Raw genomic sequence first — 19,602 nt, 5'->3', positions numbered from 1 at the left:
CCCACCAGATACTGACTTACTTTTGACCCCCTTTTTATTCAGGGACACATTATTCAATTTCTGTTAAGTCATATGTCTGTGGAACTTGTTCAGTTTATTTCTGTTGTTAAATCTTGATATGTCATACAAATATTTACACATGTTAAGTTTGCTGAAAATTAACACAGTTGACGTTTTCTTTTTTTGCTGAGTTTAGGATGACCAAAATAAATAATCTCCCTTCACCACAGCCATGCAGCTAAAACACCAAAATTAGAACAGGGGTGAGTCAATTCTTAAGTTTTCCCCATGAGAACAATACAAAAGTGGAGCTATCATCATCGCCAACTGTTTTGGTAAACAATTAGTAATCATCCGGCCTCCATTTTATACTCCACTTGTGACGGATGAAACACTACCCTTTGACCTACATTCAATCAAATAAGTCATTAAATTCAAAGGGAGGGAACAGACAGACATGTGTTCCGGCTGAGTGGCTAGTTTCACAAACCAAAATCATGTGAATGCTAGCCTGGTCAAATATCTGTTTGTACTACTCTTGCCAACTCCATAGCTCATTGTCAAGACAAAGATGTTAGGCATGACAATGAGTGACAAGGGGTTGACATGATAGCCTGAGGGCCAGTCTGTTTGGGCTATGTGAATGCATTACGGAGTGTTGCTTTTGCCTTGGAAAATGTAATCATTTTCATTTGTTGAGTTATAATTATCAAATTATGATGCTGGTCATTATAAATTATATGTATTGCTTTTACAGGGAATTCTGTGAACTGTCTAGGAAAGACGGGAAACCATGAACCCAAAGTGACAAACAAAAATTACATTTTTTAATAAATACTGAATATTGAAGGACATACTCATTAATGGTAAGGTTGACTGCCTTCGAGCCCCTGTGGAAAAAAAGAACACAAGACCTACTATTACAATTTAGCTTAAGACAAACTATACTGAACAAAAATATAAATGCAACATGTAAAGTCTTGGTCCCATGTTTAATGTCCTGAATTAAAAATCACAGAAATGTTCCATATGCACAAAAAATGTATGTCTCTGAAATTGTGCACAAATGCATTTACATCCCTGTTAGTAAGCATTTATCCTTTGCAAAAATAATCCATCCACCTGAGAAGTGTGGCTTGTCAAGAAGCTGATTAAACAGCATCATTACACAGGTGCACCTTGTGCTGGGGACAATAAAAGGCCACTCTAAAATGTGCAATTTTGTCACACATCACAATGCCACAGATGTGTCAAGTTTTGAGTGAGTGTGCATTTGGTATGTTGACTGCAGGAACGTCTATCAGAGCTGTTGTCATATAATTTAATGTTCACTTCTCTACCATAACCCGCCTCCCAAAGACGTTTTAGAGAATTTTGCATTACGTCCAACCGGCCTCACAACCGCATGTAACCACGCCAGCCCAGGACCTCCACATCCGGCTTCTTCACCTGCGGGATCATCTGAGACCAACCAACTGGACAGCTGATGAAACTGAGGAGTATTTCTGTCTGTAATAAAGCCCTTTTGTGGGGAAAATGAATTAGCTGGTCCTGGCTCCGGAGTGGGGGGCTTAGGCTCACCCATTGATGCACCCCTTCCCAGTCATGTGAAATCCATAGATTAGGGTCTCATTTAATGTTTCCAGTTAACTGATTTCCTTATATGAACTGTAACTCAGTAAAATGGTTCAAATTGTTGCATGTTGCGTTTATATTTTTGTACAGTATACAAAAAAGTTAATAAGTAAAGCAAAAGTGATGATGAACAATAAATAGCCTACTAGTGCAGTTCATGCTTAATCCATTAATATTGACTTGGATTGAGTATCAAATACACTGATTTTCATGGTTAGTATAAGCCTATACCACACATGGCTGAAAGCCACTGATCATATAGTAAAGATGTCTGATGTTTAACTACTGTACATGACGACTGGCTGAGCCTGGGTATTTTTACTAGGTTGTTTGACTACTGAGGTACTTGGCAGTGTAACTTTAAGGTTTTCATCCCTATTCAGAGCCAAAATGGGTGGCTGCCAACTGCCAAAGCATGCAGTCCCACTATACAGGTTCATTTAGCACGCCAAGCAGAGATCCATGATACACAACAAAGCTTCATATCTGTTCACGGAGGAGTTACACACACAGAGAGATCACACATATCAGCCAGGCCCATGTAGCACAGTCTAAGAGAGCTGTCATCAGTCTGTACTGTACGACAATTCATGTACTTACGTTGGACAGAGCGCCTCTTTAATATCAGCAGCGCAGCAAGGAGTCCAATGACCAGAGATCCTATGACCCCAACTGTGGCAAGCCACTGGGTAGTGGAGTCAGAAGCAAAATCATCTTTTGAACCTTCAAACGCAGGTGGAAAATAAACAATTCACAGATATTTGAATTAAATACAGGTAGTGCTACTCTGTGCATCTATGTCTGGTCTCAAAGTCCATGATTGAGAACAAATAAAACAATTATTTTTACAAATCTAATCCAGCAGACCTGGATTCAGTCAACCAAAGTTCAATGTCATTTCAACTAAATAGAAGTTCCAATATTATTCTAAAATATCAAATACACAGGAAAAGGTCAGTTATGATTCTTGATTATTTTGATATCCTAAAATAAACAGACTAGAGCTCTTTTCTAATCTAAATATAATCTTAATTTACTTCCCATTGCTAAAACTAATTCGTTTTCTCATCAGATGGATAATTTGTATTTGGAAATTCCCCACCAGGCAGGTCAGAAAAAAACATTCAAAATGGCTGCGAGAGGTGGGAAACAACTGCAGATAAGGAATGTTCTGGTAAGAAGGTATTATGACTGCACTGAATCGTGATAAGATGGAGCATTAGAGACAGATTGGAGACTATGAGCTCTAATTTGCAACTAACTCCACTATCATTATTAACCTAGTAACTTCCTCTAGGCTCACCAGATGACAAGCAGACTGGATTAAGCAAACATTGAAAATCTTCTGGAATCATATTGAAACATGTATGGAATGTTTCTTAGCCAAACCACGACTTTCATCTTCTTTTTTCCAGTTTCAAGGAAGATGTTGAGTCAGATTTGGGAGCATGTTATGGCCTGATCTACTCCACCCCTCAGTGACATGTTCTCTCATTATAATCTGATTTATTGTGCTCACACATGATAAAGATGTCGTAAAAAAGGCCTATGCTGATTAAAGTAGACTAGATTGAGGCTGAATTGTTTACAATGATCAGGGTTAGGATGAGCGAATCAGGGAGACTGGCATGTTTTGGATTTGGCCCTGCTTTCAAAAAGGATGACATCACAAACATTCATACACACTGTGTATACTGACCACGATGGCAGAACGTACCTGCTGAACATACAAACGGGATCTCAAATGATGCCTTCCCCTCCTGGACTCCATTGGTGTTGTGCACTGTGCATGAGTAGTTTGTGGAACCACTGTATGTAGCCTTCAGAACGGTTAGTTTACTGGAGAGGCTAAACAGTGTGTCGTCTGTCTTTTTGGCCACCAGTTCAGCACTGCCTGTGCAGTTCGTGCCAAACTGGTCAAACCACCAGATCAACCCTTTCTGGTGCCCACCTGTAGAGTTGCAGAAAATGGTCACATCTGTGTTCTGTTTTATGCAGTTCTCAGGACTGGAACTCATGGTTGGTGATTTGTACATAGCTGGAAGAGAGAGAGAGAAAGAAATTATATTACATAAAGTTAAAGTTGGAAGTTCACATACACCTTAGCCAAATACATTTAAACTCAGTTTCACAATTTCTGACATTTAATCCGAGTAAAAATTCCCTGTCTTAGGTCAGTTAGGATCACCACTTTATTTTAAGAAGGTGAAATGTCAGAATAATAGTAGAGAGAATGATTTATTTCAGCTTTTATTTCTATCATCACATTCCCAGTGGGTCAGAAGTTTACATACACTCAATTAGTATTTGGTAGCATTGCCTTTAAATTGTTTAACTTGGGTCAAACATTTTATGAAGCCTTCCACAAGCTCCCCACAATAAATTGGGTGAATTTTGGCCCATTACTCCTGACAGAGCTGGTGTAACTAAGTCAGGTTTGTAGGCCTCCTTGCTCACACGCGCTTTTTCAGTTCTGCCCACATTTTCTATGGGATTGAGGTCAAGGCTTTATGATGGTCACTCAAATACCTTGACTTTGTTGTCCTTAATTAAGCCATTTTGCCACAACTTTGTAAGTATGCTTGGGGTTATTGTCCATTTGGAAGACCCATTTGCAACCACGCTTTATCTTCCTGACTTATGTCTTGAGACGTTGCTTCAATATATCCACATAATTTTCCATCCTCATGACGCCATCTATTTTGTGAAGCACACTAGTCCCGCCTGCAGCAAAGCACCCCCACAACATGATGCTGCCACACCCGTGTTTCACAGATGGGATGGTGTTCTTTGGCTTGCAAGCCACCCCCTTTTTCCTCCAAACATAAAAAGTGGTCATTATGGCCGAACAGCTCTATTTATGTTTCATCAGACCAGAGGACATTTCTCCAAAAAGTTCGATCTTTGTCCCCATGTGCAGTTGCAAACCGTAGCCTGGCTTTTTTTAATGGCAGTTTTGGAGCAGTGACTTCTTCCTTGCTGAGCAGCCTTTCAGGTTATGTCGAAATAGGACTCGTTTTACTGTGGATAGAGATACTTTTGTACCTGTTTCCTCCAGCATCTTCACAAGGTCCTTTGCTGTGGTTCTGGGATTGATTTTCACTTTTCGCACCAAAATACATTCATCTCTAGAAGACAGGACGTGTCTCCTGCCTGAGCGGTATAACGGCTGCGTGGTCCCATGGTGTTTATACTTGCTTACTATTGTTTGTACAGTTGAACGTGGTACCTTCAGGCATTTGGAAATTGCTCCCAAGGATGAACCAGACTTGTGTGGAGGTCTACAACTTTTTTCCTGAGGTCTTTTGATTTTTCCCATGATGTCAAGCAAAGAAGTACTGAGTTTGAAGGTAGGCCTTGAAATACATCCACAGGTACACCTCCAATTGACTCAAATTATGTCAATTAGTCTATCAGAAGCTTCTAAAGCCATGACATCATTTTCTGGAATTTTCCAAGCCGTTTAAAGGCACAGTCAACTTAGTATATGTACATTTCTGACCCACTGGAATTGTGATACAGTGAATTATAAGTGAAATAATCTGTCTGTTAACAATTGTTGGAAAAATTACTTGTGTCATGCACAAAGTAGATGTCCTAACCAACTTGCCAAAACTGTAGTTTGTTAACAAGAAATTTGTGGAGTGTTTGAAAAATGAGTTTTAATGACTCCAACCTAAGTGTATGTAAACTTCCAACTTCAACTGTACATGTGGGTGCAGTTCGCAACAACATCAGTGGGTAAACACCGTTAAGGCAGACTTTGCACCTTTTCAACACCCATATAACTTGGAATGAGATTACTGGAGGAGTGATCTTTAATCAACTTGAATTACCTTTCTTTTATCACTCACATGTTCTAATTGAGTCTGTGTATATTATTTGTAAACACTGATTGCATGACATGGGTAGAATGGCATTATGGAGGCTAGTTGTGGACATTCCCACTGGTACTACTCTGTGCTGTTTGAGCACTGTCATTCTGAAACAATAAGTAACTCTGTGCTCCTGCTGTGCTGTCCAATCACACACACATACAAATAGATCTGAACTCCCCCTGAACATATTCCAGACTTAACATCCTTATCAACTTTGTATCATGTGTGTGTGTGTGTGTGTGTGTGTGTGTGTGTGTGTGTGTGTGTGTGTGTGTGTGTGTGTGTGTGTGTGTGTGTGTGTGTGTGTGTGTGTGTGTGTGTGTGTGTGTGTGTGTGTGACAACAATGGAAGTTGAATAGAACTTCATTTCAAGATGTGGGCATCATAATACCCTGATGAAGGCTATGAGCTGAGACATATTTCAAAAAATAAAATGTTGTATTGTATTCTTATATTGCCCTTAAAGAGTGGCTGAATATCTCACATGTTCCGTTTTATCCTTTCATGAACCTGTGTTGAAAGGTGCTTGTATTTTTATAATCACATTTAGTTGAACTGTAGAGAGTATAGGACTCACCTGTGACACTGAGGCTCATTGTAGCTGTAGCATCACCACTGTCTGTTCTCACCATGCATTCATACACCCCCTTGTCGGCCATCTTGGTATTAGTCAACAACAAGGACACATTCATATTCTTGTTGTTCCAGGACGGCATGGCAAATTTATATCCAAGGGCTGAGGCATTTTCATGTTTATGGTATTCCAACAAAATTGCATCACCTCCCACCCTCTTCCAGGTCACCGTCAAGATGGTCACGCTCTGAACAGCTTTGACAATACACTCTAGCAATGACTGCTGACCATAAACCCCATGGTATTCTCCTTTACACTCCAGTTCGACAAATGCTGTAAGTAAAATATCATCACAGAGTAAAAGACCACATAAATACAGAAGATAATTACTGTTATAGTAGTCAGTTTTCTCATAATGTGACCAATCTTATTGAGCATTTAGTAAAAAATTATATACAGTTCTTCTAAACCACAAAGTTAATAATCTGCTGAAAACAATAAATACATTGTTGTATTTTTGTATATAACATTTTATAATCATTATTATGGAATTCACGGCACAACTTACTCTCAGAGAAATTTCCAGCTCTGATACAGGCTAAATGGATCGCAACAAACAGGAAGCTGGTAGCTGAAGTCATCTTTGGATTTCTGAGTAGGAAGAGAGAAATGTACAATGACAACACTTGTCACAGCAGTATGAGGTAAGTCTCTAGACTGCGTGAGGTAGGTCTATAGACTGCCTATCACTCACAGAGTGGCACTGGACTGTCATATGGAAATAAAGACATAAAACAGTTGCTAACAGAAAGAAATCTAAAGTAAAGGGTTGAATACGTCTTAATTATACTGAACAAAAATATAAACGCAATATGTGACAATTTCAAACATATTATTGATTTAGAGTTCATATGATGAAATCAAAGTATATTGAAATAAATTTACTTAGGCCCAAATCTATGGATTTAACATGACTGGGAATTCAGATGCATCCATTGGTCACAGATACATTTAAAAATAAAAAGGCCTCACAGTATTTCTGTGCATTCAAATTGCCATCGTTAAAATGCAATTGTGTTCATTGTCCGTAGCTTATGCCTTCCCATACCATAACCCCACCGCCACTATTGGGCACTCTGTTCACAACATTGGCTCAGCAAACCGCTTGCCCACACGACGCAATACACTTGTCTGTGGTTGTGAGGCTGGTTGGACGTACTGCCAAATTCCCTAAAAGGATGCTGGAGATGATTTATGGTATAGAAATGAACATAAAATTCAGCTCTGGTGTACATTCCTGCTGGCAGCATACCAATTGCACACTCCCTCAAGACTTGAGACATCTGTGGTATTGTGTGGTATGACAAAAACTGCACATTTTAAAGTGGCCTTTGAGTGTCCCCATCACAAGGTGCACCTGTGTAATGATCATGCTGTTTAACCAGCTTCTTGATATGCCACACCTCTCAGGTGGATGGACTATCTTGGCACTAACAGGGATGTAAACAAATTTGTGCACAATATTTGAGAAAATATTGTGCGCATGGAACATTTCTGGGATCTTTTATTTCAGCTCATGAGACTTGGGACCAACAGTTTACATGTTGCATTTATATTTTTGTTCAGTGTAAGTGCATAGTGAATGAGGGCCTAACAACTGTCCCCTATTAAACTATCTACTGGTCACCTTCCACCTGGATTGTCAACATGCCTGTTTCAACTATTTCTTTGGCAGGCAAACACAATAAAATGTGAACATTATACAAATAGACAAAAGAGCATTTACATTTTAATAATTTAGCAGACACTTATCCAAAGCGACTTAAGTGTTCATCTTAAGATGCACTATATGTACAAAAGTATGTGGACACCCCTTCAAATGAGTGGTTTCGGCTATTTCAGCCACACCCGTTGAAGACAGATGTCTAAAATTGAACACACATCCATGCAATCTCCATAGACAAACATTGGCAGTAGAATGGCCTTTACTGAAGAACCCAGTGACTTTCAACTTGGCACCGTCATAGAATGCCACCTTTCCAACAAGTCAGTTCATCAAATTTCTGTCTGCTACAGCTGCACCGGTCAACTGTAAGTGCTGTTATTGTGAAGTGGAAACGTCTAGGAGCAACAACGGCTCAGCCGCAAAGTGGTAGGACACACAAAATCGTCTGTCCTCGGTTGCAACACTCACTACCGAGTTCCAAACTGCATCTGGAAGCAATGTCAGCACAATAACTGTTTGTCAGGAACTTCATGAAATGGGTTTCCATGGCCAAGCAGACGCACTCAAGCCTAAGATCACCATGCACAATGCCAAGCTGTGGCTGGAGTGGTGTAAAGCTCGCCGGCATTGGACTCTGGAGCAGTGGAAACGCGCTCTCTGGAGTGATAAATCACGCTTCACCATCTGGCAATCTGACAGATGAATCTGGGTTTGGCGGATACCAGGAAAACGCTACCTGCCACAATGCATAGTGCCAACTATAACGTTTGGTGGAGGAGGAATAATGGTCTGGGGCTGTTTTTCATGGTACGGGCTAGGACCCTTAGTTCCAGTGAAGGGAAATCTTAATGCTACAGCATACAATGACATTCTAGACGATTATGTGTTTCCAACTTTGTGGCAACAGTTTGCAGAAGGTCTTTTCCTGTTTCAGCATGACAATGCCCCCATGCACAAAGTGAGGTCATTACAGAAATGGGTTGTTGAGATCGGTGTGGAAGAACTTGACTGGCCTGCACAGAGGCCTGACCTCAACCCCATTGAACACCTTTGGGATGAATTGGAACGCCGACTGCAAGCCCATCAGTGCCCGACCTCACTAATGCTCTTGTGGCTGAATGGAAGCAAGTCCCCACAACAATGTTCCAACATTGCTGGAGAGCCTTCCCAGCTGTAATAGCAGCAAAGGGGGGACCAACTCCATATGAATGCTCATGATTTTGGAATGAGATGTTTGACGAGCAGGTGTCCACATACTTTGATAATGTAGTCTAGCTAGGTGGGTCAACCACATATCGCAGACATAGTAAATACATTTTTCCTCAAAGTAGCTATCAGCAAAGTTAGAGCTAGTAAGGGAGGGAGAAGTCAAGTGCAAAAGGCTTTTTTTCACACTGAAGAAAACGCATTCTATTACTAAGAAAACAATGTGTGGGAGATGACAGTACTGTTAAATTAATTCAAGAGTTATTCTCACCCACAATATACTTGTTGCTTCTGGAGCCAATGTACAGTCGTGGCCAAGTTTTGAGAATGACACAAATATACATTTTCACAAAGTCTGCTGCCTCAGTTTGTATGATGCCAATTTGCATATACTCCAGAATGTTATGAAGAGTGATCAGATGAATTGCAATTAATTGAAAGTCCCTCTTGCCATGCAAATGAACTGAATCCCCAAAGAACATTTCCACTGCATTTCTGCAGTAGGCTTCAGGGCGCCCAAGAAAGTCCAGCAAGCGCCAGGACCGTCTCCTAAAGTTGATTCAGCTGCGGGATCGGGGCACCACCAGTACAGAGCTTGCTCAGGAATGGCAGCAGGCAGGTGTGTGCATCTGCACGCACAGTGAGGCGAAGACCTTTGGAGGATGGCCTGGTGTCAAGAAGGGCAGCAAAGAAGCCACTTCTCTCCAGGAAAAACATCAGGGACAGACTGATATTTTGCAAAAGGTACAGGGATTGGACTGCTGAGGACTGGGGTAAAGTCATTTTCTCTGATGAATCCCCTTTCCGATTGTTTGGGGCATCCGGAAAAAAGCTTGTCCGGAGAAGACAAGGTGAGCGCTACCATCAGTCCTGTGTCATGCCAACAGTAAAGCATCCTGAGACCATTCATGTGTGGGGTTGCTTCTTAGCCAAGGGAGTGGGCTCACTCACAATTTTGCCTAAGAACACAGCCATGAATAAAGAATGGTACCAACACATCCTCCGAGAGCAACTTCTCCCAACCATCCAGGAACAGTTTGGTGACGAACAATGCCTTTTCCAGCATGATGGAGCACCTTGCCATAAGGCAAAAGTGATAACTAAGTGGCTCGGGGAACAAAACATCGATATGTTGGGTCCATGGCCAGGAAACTCCCCAGACCTTGATCCCATTGAGATATTGTGGTCAATCCTCAAGAGGCGGGTGGACAAACAAAAATGCCAGGGCGGATTGCAGAGGTCTTGAAAAAGAAGGGTCAACACTGCAAATATTGAGTCTTTGCATCAAAAAAATTTATGTAATTGTCAATAAAAGCCTTTGACACTTATGAAAGGCTTGTAATTATACTTCAGTATTCCATAGTAACATCTGACAAAAATATCTAAAGACACTGAAGCAGTAAACTTTGTGGAAATTCATATATGTGTCATTCTCAAAACTTTGTGACTGTAGCTGAAGAATGCGAAAAGGTATAAACAGCTGCAATGGGAGAATAAGCAATTTTTCCCTCCCTTGTGGGGACTACTGGAAGGACCTTTCACAGAAAGATGCATGAAATATGCCTACAGATACAAAACTGCAGGCAATGATCAAGGGATAGGATGTAGTACCCCGCTAACTTGGTTGTGGTTTGAGACACCAAAAAATCCATATAGTATACTTCACATGTGGAGAAAGCTCCAAAATGTTGGACACACAAAATGAAATATTTGCAGGACTCAGAACCTTCATTTTAATGCGCTGTGTTAAACATGATTTAACACAGAATCAACCTTGATTGGTGGGAGGAAACAGCTTGCCTTACCTGCTGCTGTGGTCAATTCATTGAATGAGAAGTAGAACAACAGCAAACTCCTCAGCAGTGACATCACCATTACCACAGCTGTCTGTGTACTGCTGTCTGTCTTTGTCTGACATCTACTTATAAAGAACAGGAAATAGGATACATCTGACATCACAGTCCCTCACAGTCAACCACACCTTTCATGTATTACTGCAGTCTAATTTAGAATTCTTAATTGAATCTAAATGCTATATATATATATATATATATGTTATTCGAATCTCAATGGTTTATTGTGTTAGTGTGTTGGACATAAAATATGGTGAGTGGAGAGTTTAGATGGATTGCATTGTTATAAAAGCACAACAGATCCAACGGTAAATGAACTTTATTGCATTCACAGAACTACAGGCATGTTAAAAAAGCATATCAAAGTTACATCATGTTGTGTTCATGTTATTCATCTTTCAGATATCGATTTTTCTCAATGTTAATCAAACTCATATCATATCTTCTCTTGTCACGCTTTGCATCAGAATTTGAATGTGAGGAGAGAATTCCCTCTAGTGGACATGTTGCTTCTGTTCAGTGTCACATGTCTAACTTCAGTTCAATCAATCCAGGGTTTTATTCACAAGGGACGAAATGAAAGCCGATGTAGATGGACTCCCTGAACATAAGATAAGTTTTCCGTTGTGAATTGTTTTGCTACTGTGTACTAATGTACTGTCGCTGGGCAAAAAAAATAGAGTCTTCAGGTAACTACTTATATAATACATCATTTTTTTTTCTCTTTGTGCAGTAATTACATACATTTTCCTCACAATGGGTTTACTGCTTTTGGTATCTTAAAACTTATGAAAACAGTTTACATCGTAGATCATGAAAGAACGCAGATTAGTCTCCCCATCAATTATGATTTTCATTTGTTTAAAGATTGTAGTATTTAAAATCAACAATTGAAAATATTTACAAAACATTCAGTGTAACAGCTTTCTCACTGTCCTATATTTAATGAACAGTATCAAGGTGCACGATTTGAACAGGAATTTCACCGTGCAAAATATACCCAGAAATATCATACAAAATGATATTCTGCATTTTACATGTTTTATCTGGACAAAGCAAAAATGCTTTAATCTCAATGACATCCTTAATAACAAAGTCACATGTAAAAACATACAAAATGGAGTAAGGTACATATGAGGTAAGGTGCAGAGTAGGCCTCAAGCAGGCAAAAACAGGAAGTTGTCTGTTTTTTGTTCCTATTATCAAAACACTTGACATATCACTTCATACAGACAGGAGTCCTCTCTCATCTTGGCCTCTTACACTACGAAATAACATGTCTTATTTTTGTTAGAATTGGCAAATAGTCATAACTTTACACACAAACATCTCAAGCCACCATAGTAGATGTGAGCAAAAATCATCAACAACAAAAAATATCAAAAAGCCCTGACTAGTTCCATGCAGGCTGGCACAGAGATAGGTTAATCATATCTGTATCTACAGTGCCAACTGACACGTATGCACTTAAGCAAGAAGGAACAGATACTGTAGAAGAGTTGGAAGGAATTGTGGGAGGTGTAGTCTTGTTGTGAGCGGCATTCACCTCAAGTTGCCACAATACAACAACAGATGGCTCAGTCAATATGTAACGCCATCACCAGCAACATGATCGCAGTAAAACATCATGTGAACTGAAACGATCATTATGTAAATATCAGACAATTGCTGCCCCTTCCACGACACAAAATGTTTTGAAATGTTTTTCCAACGTGATCATAATCAACCACCAGGTGAAGATGTTTACGTTACCTTGAAACTAATACCAATTCTCTCTGATTAATAATTGACTCTAGTCCATTGTTTTTCGTGTTTACTGTTGCGTTCCATTAAACTGACTTCATGGAGGCGAGCCTGGGCAAGACATATACATAGATCAGAATTTTCCACCAGCAGAAAAAGGAAGGACAAAACAAAAGAAACTGTTGCGGTAGAACTATTGAAGCAACAGGCTGGCTGTTGGTAACAAGGTTGGTTAATGTTACAATAAGCTCCAGAGATTACACAAAGTCAAGTCAAAGGTTGACTTCAAAATGGCACCCTATTCCTTCTCGTCAAAAGTAATGTACTATTTAGCATAACATTTCTTCTCATACACATTGTAGCAGAATCAAAGCCCAGGGAGAAAAGTGGCAGGCACAGCAGTATCTATAGAAACCTGATGATCAACAAATCTTTGGTCAAATGAAACATGTCGTATTGCACTATACAGTCTTGCGAAACCTCAGAGGCAAAACTAGTTTAACTTCATCTTTTTTTTTTTAAAAGTGCTGTGTACACTCATGAAGAATGTTCCCTCTAAGCTGCGCATGTGCAGCTCCCCGGGACTGATATGCAGAAGAAATATCAGCCCTGTGCGAGACTGAACTTTACTCAACTTTCTAGAGTTTTCCCCGTTAGTTAACACTATCAGCGTTTCCCTTTACTGTGGGAATTGTGATCGAATCAACGCAATATCAGCCACTTTCAATACAACATACCGAAACAAAACAAACTATGCAAGACTTACTATGCACAACTAAATATATAAGCGATTTTGTTGTAGGCAGAACTCATCGGAGTAGGATTCTATTGCATTGACAGGCAGACTCAGGCTTGTACTCTACACAGACCAGTGCACCATAACCTATCAGAGCTGCAGTAGGCCTATATGCAAATAGACTATTGCCATATATAGATCTGTGCCATTCACTTTGAACTGGACTGTTTTTACAGCGTGAGCGGTTGTGAGTAGATCAAAGCGAGAGCTATATGTAGCGACGTGTGCACATTTGTACATTTGTTCACTACGAGTTATTAGCCCAGTTATTGATAATTTGTAGTCAGATATTGGGGGGGGTGATTGCTTCCTACAAGAACACAAAACGTGTGCCTTTCAGTCTTGAATAAGCTAAGTAGCCAATAGGCAGAGGGTAGCATAATTTGTCTCATTCTCTGTAATAATGGTATGGGAATAATGATGCAAGTGGTTTCTTGCATCACACAACACAACAACATTTTCAGTCACCTCCTTGTCTGAAGGACAAGTGGATAAACAGGTTAATGTGAAGCCCTGCATGTTTTTTTTCAAAAGTCTCATTGAATGTCGGCCAACATTGAACACCTCACATTGGTTGCTACTGTAGGCTGAATGATAGAACAGCTATTTCCATGTTATAATGTTATGGGATGCATTTTCTCCATTGTTTATTATGGTAGGCCACTCTGGTATGCCTAAATTATGATCAAATAGCCACAGTAGCCTACTTGACTACTGTTAAAACTAACTTAAAGCAGGTACAGCCTCGGTGTTCACAGTAAACCCGCACCGGAAGTTGCACAGATTTTCACAATATTCAAATTTGCGCTCAGCAGACCTGAGCTTCAACAATCATGCTGGTAGAATCTACAGTATACCTACACCATGGCAACTCTATATATAACCATTCATGTTAGGCTTTTAAACATAGGCTGTTAAAGAGTTATATCATTTGTAATCAACCACAGTGCTTAAAGGCTGGTATCCTCAGTAGATTATGAAGAAACAAATGCCTCGAATCAGAATGACCTGAGTGCCAAAGTGACTGTCACCGAACACTTAACAAGAAACAGTCCATCAAAGGACAGTGATGGTAACAAGACCCTTATTGATCGTCAAGGAAACAGTCCCTTCCAGACTGCCAGTTAACAAATCAGTTCCTGTCGCTGTTTAGACCTGGCGACAGGGAGACAGAGAGAGAGAGAGAGAGAGAGAGCAAAAGAGAGTGAGAGTGAAAGAGAGAGACAGACAGAGAAGGCGAGACAGAGAGAGAGACAGAGAGAGAGAGAGAATGATAGAGAAAGAGCATATTGTTACAAAATAATAGAAAGTAAAAACAGGAGACACTTCACAAATCATTACAAGGAGCAAGAGCAGCATGTAAACTACAACATAACTACAAGGTTAACTACAGGATACTCAATCATTTAAAAAAAACATGTCCCCTATGAAGCTATGATGCTGAATAGAAAGATAGCTATTCTAAATACAGTAGATGTAGATACAATAGGTTTTAGATAGATATATTCATTAGATTTACAATATAAATATAGATATATTAATTGTAGATTGAACACGTGGACACAGTACCTTCTGCCTCAACATCTTGATCATGCCTGGTATCTGTTTGGTGGCCACCTAAAAAAGAAAAACAGTATGTCACAGAGAAGCTGATCTGTGACATATTGTGGAGGAATGTCATCGAACATTTACATCTCCAGATGAGCATTGCCTCCTCCAAAGTTCAGTAGAATTAATAGTTGGGCAGAAAGAGAAAAGTTAGTCAAGACAGCAAGTCTTTCCTCTCAGTGCAGGTAGGCCCATATTTCACCCAGTATTACATAATAGTATGACCCAAATAAATAATCTCCCTTCACCACAGCCATGCAGCTAAACTAGCTTATTTAGAAAAGGGGTGAGTCAATTCTTAAAATTTCCCCATGAGAACAATGGTAAAGCAAAGCCACTATCATCGCCAACTGGTTTGGTAAACAATTAGTAATCATCCGGCATTCATTTTATACTCCACTTGTGACGGAAGAAACACTACCCTTTGACCTACATTCAATCACCCTAGTAGTCATGTTTAATAGGATAGCTAAGTCAGATACTGTGTGTACAGCATATCAGATATTATACAGTGACAGATACAGGGACGGCCTCGGACCAGAAATCTAACAAACAGGCAATAATGTCTAACACACAGGCCCATTTTTGCGCCTGGAGGGCCGAACACCTGCCCTGGACTGAGAGGACAGATACTGTATGTACAGCATATAAGACAATGTAAACAAAGTTTCTCCCTCTGAAGCTACAGTAAAGAGGAACTGATAGAGGATGTGGTTAGTGAGGAGATTTGGAAGGGTGAGAACAGACAGACATGTGTTATTGGTGAGTGGCCACAGTTTCACAGTTTTACTGACCAAGGCTGAGTGGCTAGTTTCACAAACCAAAATCATGTGAATGCTAGCCTGGTCAAATATCTGTTTGTACTACTCTTGCCAACTCCATAGCTCATTGTCAAGACAAAGATGTTAGGCATGACAATGAGTGACAAGGGGTTGACATGATAGCCTGAGGGCCAGTCTGTTTGGGCTATGTGAATGCATTACGGAGTGTTGCTTTTGCCTTGAAAATGTAATCATTTTCATTTGTTGAGTTATAATTTTTATCAAATATTCAAAATATGATGTAGGTCATTATAAAGTATATGTATTGCTTTTACAGTGACTTCTGTGAACTGTCTAGGAAAGACGGGAAACCATAAACTCAAAGTGACAAATTAAAATGACATATACTGAATATTGAAGGACATACTCATTAATGGGAAGGTGGACTGTCTTCGAGCTCCTGTCAAAATCGACACAAAACCTACTATTACAATTTAGCTTAAAACAAATTCAATAAAAAAGATCATCATTAAACCAGAAGCGATGCTGATGAACAATAAATAGCCTACAAGTGCAGTTAATGCTTAATCCATTAATATATTAACACTAAATAGCCTACAAGTGCAGTTAATGCTTAATCCATGAACAGATTATAGTTTAATTACAATATTATACACTGAGTATACAAAACATTAAGCACACCTGCTCTTTCCATGAAATAGACTGACCAGGTGAATCCAGGTGAAAGCTATGACCCTTATTAATTGATTGGCTGAGTTACCAGACAACATTACAGGTTGTGTAATCCCCCATGCAAAGCCAAAATGGATGGCTGCCAGAGCATGCAGGCTTGGCAGAGGCAGAGCCACTGTACAGGTTCATCTAGCACCAGCTAGCATGACAAACAGATACATGATCAGATACATGAGTATGACAATTAATGTACTTACGTTGGGCAGAGCGCCTCTTAAATAACAGCAGTGCAGCAAGGAGTCCAATGATCAGAGATCCTATGACTACAACCGGGGCAAGCCATTTGGTGGTGGACACAATATCTAAGTGGTCAGCTTTACTACCTGGACAGACAAAATTGACATCAATTGGGAGTTACAAAATCAATAGGCAATTCATATGAAGTGAAGAGAAAAAGGTTAGTTGTGCTTGGGTCAAAGTCAGTATCAGGGCATTTCACACACACAGACTTGAGCTCTGTTCAAATCTGCATGCATCTTAATAACCTTTTACTGCAGTGGGCTAAAATCAAGGTCACACAGAGAGATTATTAGTCTTAAACAAATCTTGAAGACTGAAATATAACAAAAGCTTTTGACATAGAAACATTGGATTTGTAAAAAAAAAAAAGAAAAGAAAAAGAAAAAAAGGAAAATATTCATAACATTCCACCCATGAGGCCAGAGAGGGCCCTTTTGGTCATTGACTGCAAGAATGGGCTACTTTACTTCCCATTGCTAATTCGTTTTGGCATTAGATGCATCCTTTGTCTTGGAAAATGCCCTGCCAGGCTAAAGAACAACAGCTGGAGGACTGCTTGTAGTCCTAAAACCCGGAAATGAGTTACTCTGGGTTCGTTCAGCCATTCATATGGTGAAAATGAATGGGGAAAGAATATGGTTTTGAGATAAATACCGAAAATAAGGTCAGAGGTTAACAAAGGTTTTGGAGATTTTATACATTTTGTTCTATGAGATACTATTAGTCAGTTAACATGACCTTTATGAATTATGAAGCCTTTATGTGCTTTATTAAATTACATAAAGGCTTCAAAATTCACAAAAAGTTATGCTAACTGATGAAGATTATCTCGTAGAACAAAACATAAGATCTCCTAAACCTTTGCTTACCACAGACCTTATTTTTGGCGTTTATCCAAAAACCCTACAAAAACTCCATTCGTTTCCCCATTGGTTTCGTCCAACAAACCATTGGGGGAGTTAGTGCCTACAAAAAGATGCCATTATTATTGCTATCTATTGTTTCTTACCCAAATCAAATCAAGACAAGCATTTTCCTTTTTTTTCCAGTTTCAAGGAAGATGTTCAGTCAGATTTGGGAGCATGTTATGGCCTGACCTACTCCACTCCTCAGTGACATGTTGTTCTCTCATTATAAGGCTGACTTTTATTGCGTTCAGAAATGTGATAAAGATGTCGTAAAAAAAGGCAAATGTTAATAAAAGGAGACTAGATTAAGGCTGAATTGTTTTACAATGATCAGGATCAGGATGAGGGAATACGAGAGACTGGCAGGTTTTGGACTTGACCCTGCTTTTACAAAGGATGACATCACCAACATATTCATACCCATAGGTAGCAGGCACGGCAGCACGTACCTAAGTCTCGCGGCGCAAACTGGATCACAAATGATGCCATCCCCTCCTCGGCACCATTGACATTGAGCACTTTGCACGTGTAGTTTGTGTAACTGGATGTAGCCTTCAGCACTGTGAATTTACTGGAGAGGCTGAACAGTCCATCTTCAGTCTCTTTGGCCACCAGTTCAGCACTGCGCGTCCAATTGCTGCCAAACTGGTCAAACCACCAGATCAACCCTGTCTGGTACCCGCCTGTAGAGTTGCAGAAAATGGTCACATCTGTGTTCTCTTTGATGTTGGTCTCAGGGATGGAGCTCATGGTTGGAGTCTTGTACTTAGCTGGAAGAGAGAGAGGAAGGGAAACATATATTATACATGTGGTTGATATACGCTACATCAGTAGTTATACAACGACAGTGGGTAAACATTGTCCGGTAAACATTATCCAGACGGACTTTGCACCTTTTCAACGTCAATCCAATGGTTATGACTTGGAATGAGATTACCGTAGGAGTGATTTTAATCAACTGGAATTACCGTTCTTCTATCTCTATTACATGTTCTAATTTGGTCTGTGTACACTGTGATTGTATACCATGGGCAGAAAGAAAATATGGAGGCTAGTTGTGGAAATTCCCACAACTAGCCATTTGAGCACTGTCATTCTGAAACAGAAAGTAACAATGCTCCTGCTGTGCTGTCCAATCACACACTTACAAATAGATCTGAAATCCCCCTGAGAATATTCCAGAATTAACATCCTTAACAACTTTGTCTCATAACTGTATGGAAGTGCTTTCTCAGAATTGAAAAGCCTGTCCAGCTATATTTCACAATTCTATCCTCGATACAAGTCTTAGTGGTTGTATGGTTGCGTGTGTGTGTGTGTATGTGTGTGTGTGTGTGACAACATTGAAAGTTGAATAGAACTTAATTCCAAAGCATTTCAGCGTGTGGGCATCATAACCTATGAGCCGAGACACATTTAAAAAACATGTTCTCTATTCTTCTATTGCCCTCCAAGCTTGGCTGAATATCTCACATATTTAGTTTGCTCCTTTCATGAACCTGTGTTGAAAAATGTGTATATTTTCCTAAAATCACACTTGGTTGAACTGTAGACAGTCTACGACTCACCTGTGACACTGAGGCTGATTGTAGCTGTAGTATCACCACGGTCTGTGTTCACCATGCATTCATACACCCCCTTGTCGGCCATCTTGGTATTAGTCAACAGCAAGGACACATTCATATTCTTGTTGTTCCAGGATGGCATGGCAAATTTATATCCAAGGGCTGAGGCATTTTCATGTTTATGGTATTCCAACAAAATTGCATCACCTCCCACCCTCTTCCAGGTCACCGTCAAGATGGTCACGCTCTGAACAGCTTTGACAATACACTCTAGCAATGACTGCTGGCCATAAACCCCATGGTATTCTTCTTTACACTCCAGTTTGACAAATGCTGTAAGTAAAATATCATTACAG

General features: G+C 39.9%; 1 protein-coding gene across 5 annotated transcripts in view; it reads right to left on the bottom strand.

Annotated features, from left to right (window-relative positions):
* Positions 1-19,602, bottom strand: part of LOC129836505 (uncharacterized) — a 35,535-nt gene that overhangs the window by 6,591 nt on the left and 9,342 nt on the right. Inside the window, exons 1-6 of one of the 5 annotated variants that reach the window (XM_055902816.1) lie at positions 10,825-10,911; positions 6,656-6,738; positions 6,091-6,420; positions 3,353-3,673; positions 2,236-2,358; positions 858-890 (exon numbers count right to left, since the gene is read on the bottom strand). In XM_055902816.1, coding sequence (XP_055758791.1) covers positions 858-890; positions 2,236-2,358; positions 3,353-3,673; positions 6,091-6,420; positions 6,656-6,728 — 880 coding nt within the window. In that variant the 5' untranslated portion in view covers positions 6,729-6,738; positions 10,825-10,911. Of the gene's footprint in view, positions 1-857; positions 891-2,235; positions 2,359-3,352; positions 3,674-6,090; positions 6,421-6,655; positions 6,739-10,824; positions 10,912-11,173; positions 14,567-14,980; positions 15,029-16,207; positions 16,241-16,730; positions 16,857-18,130; positions 18,452-19,249; positions 19,580-19,602 lie in introns of those variants that run through there. The other 4 variants (XM_055902799.1, XM_055902791.1, XM_055902824.1 and 1 more) reach the window with 4 other exon arrangements.

This window comes from Salvelinus fontinalis, chromosome 3 (genome assembly GCF_029448725.1).
Source record: "Salvelinus fontinalis isolate EN_2023a chromosome 3, ASM2944872v1, whole genome shotgun sequence".
Taxonomy (NCBI): domain Eukaryota; kingdom Metazoa; phylum Chordata; class Actinopteri; order Salmoniformes; family Salmonidae; genus Salvelinus; species Salvelinus fontinalis.
Note: the sequence above shows the minus strand (reverse complement) of the source record. Positions and strands in the feature narration are given on the sequence as shown.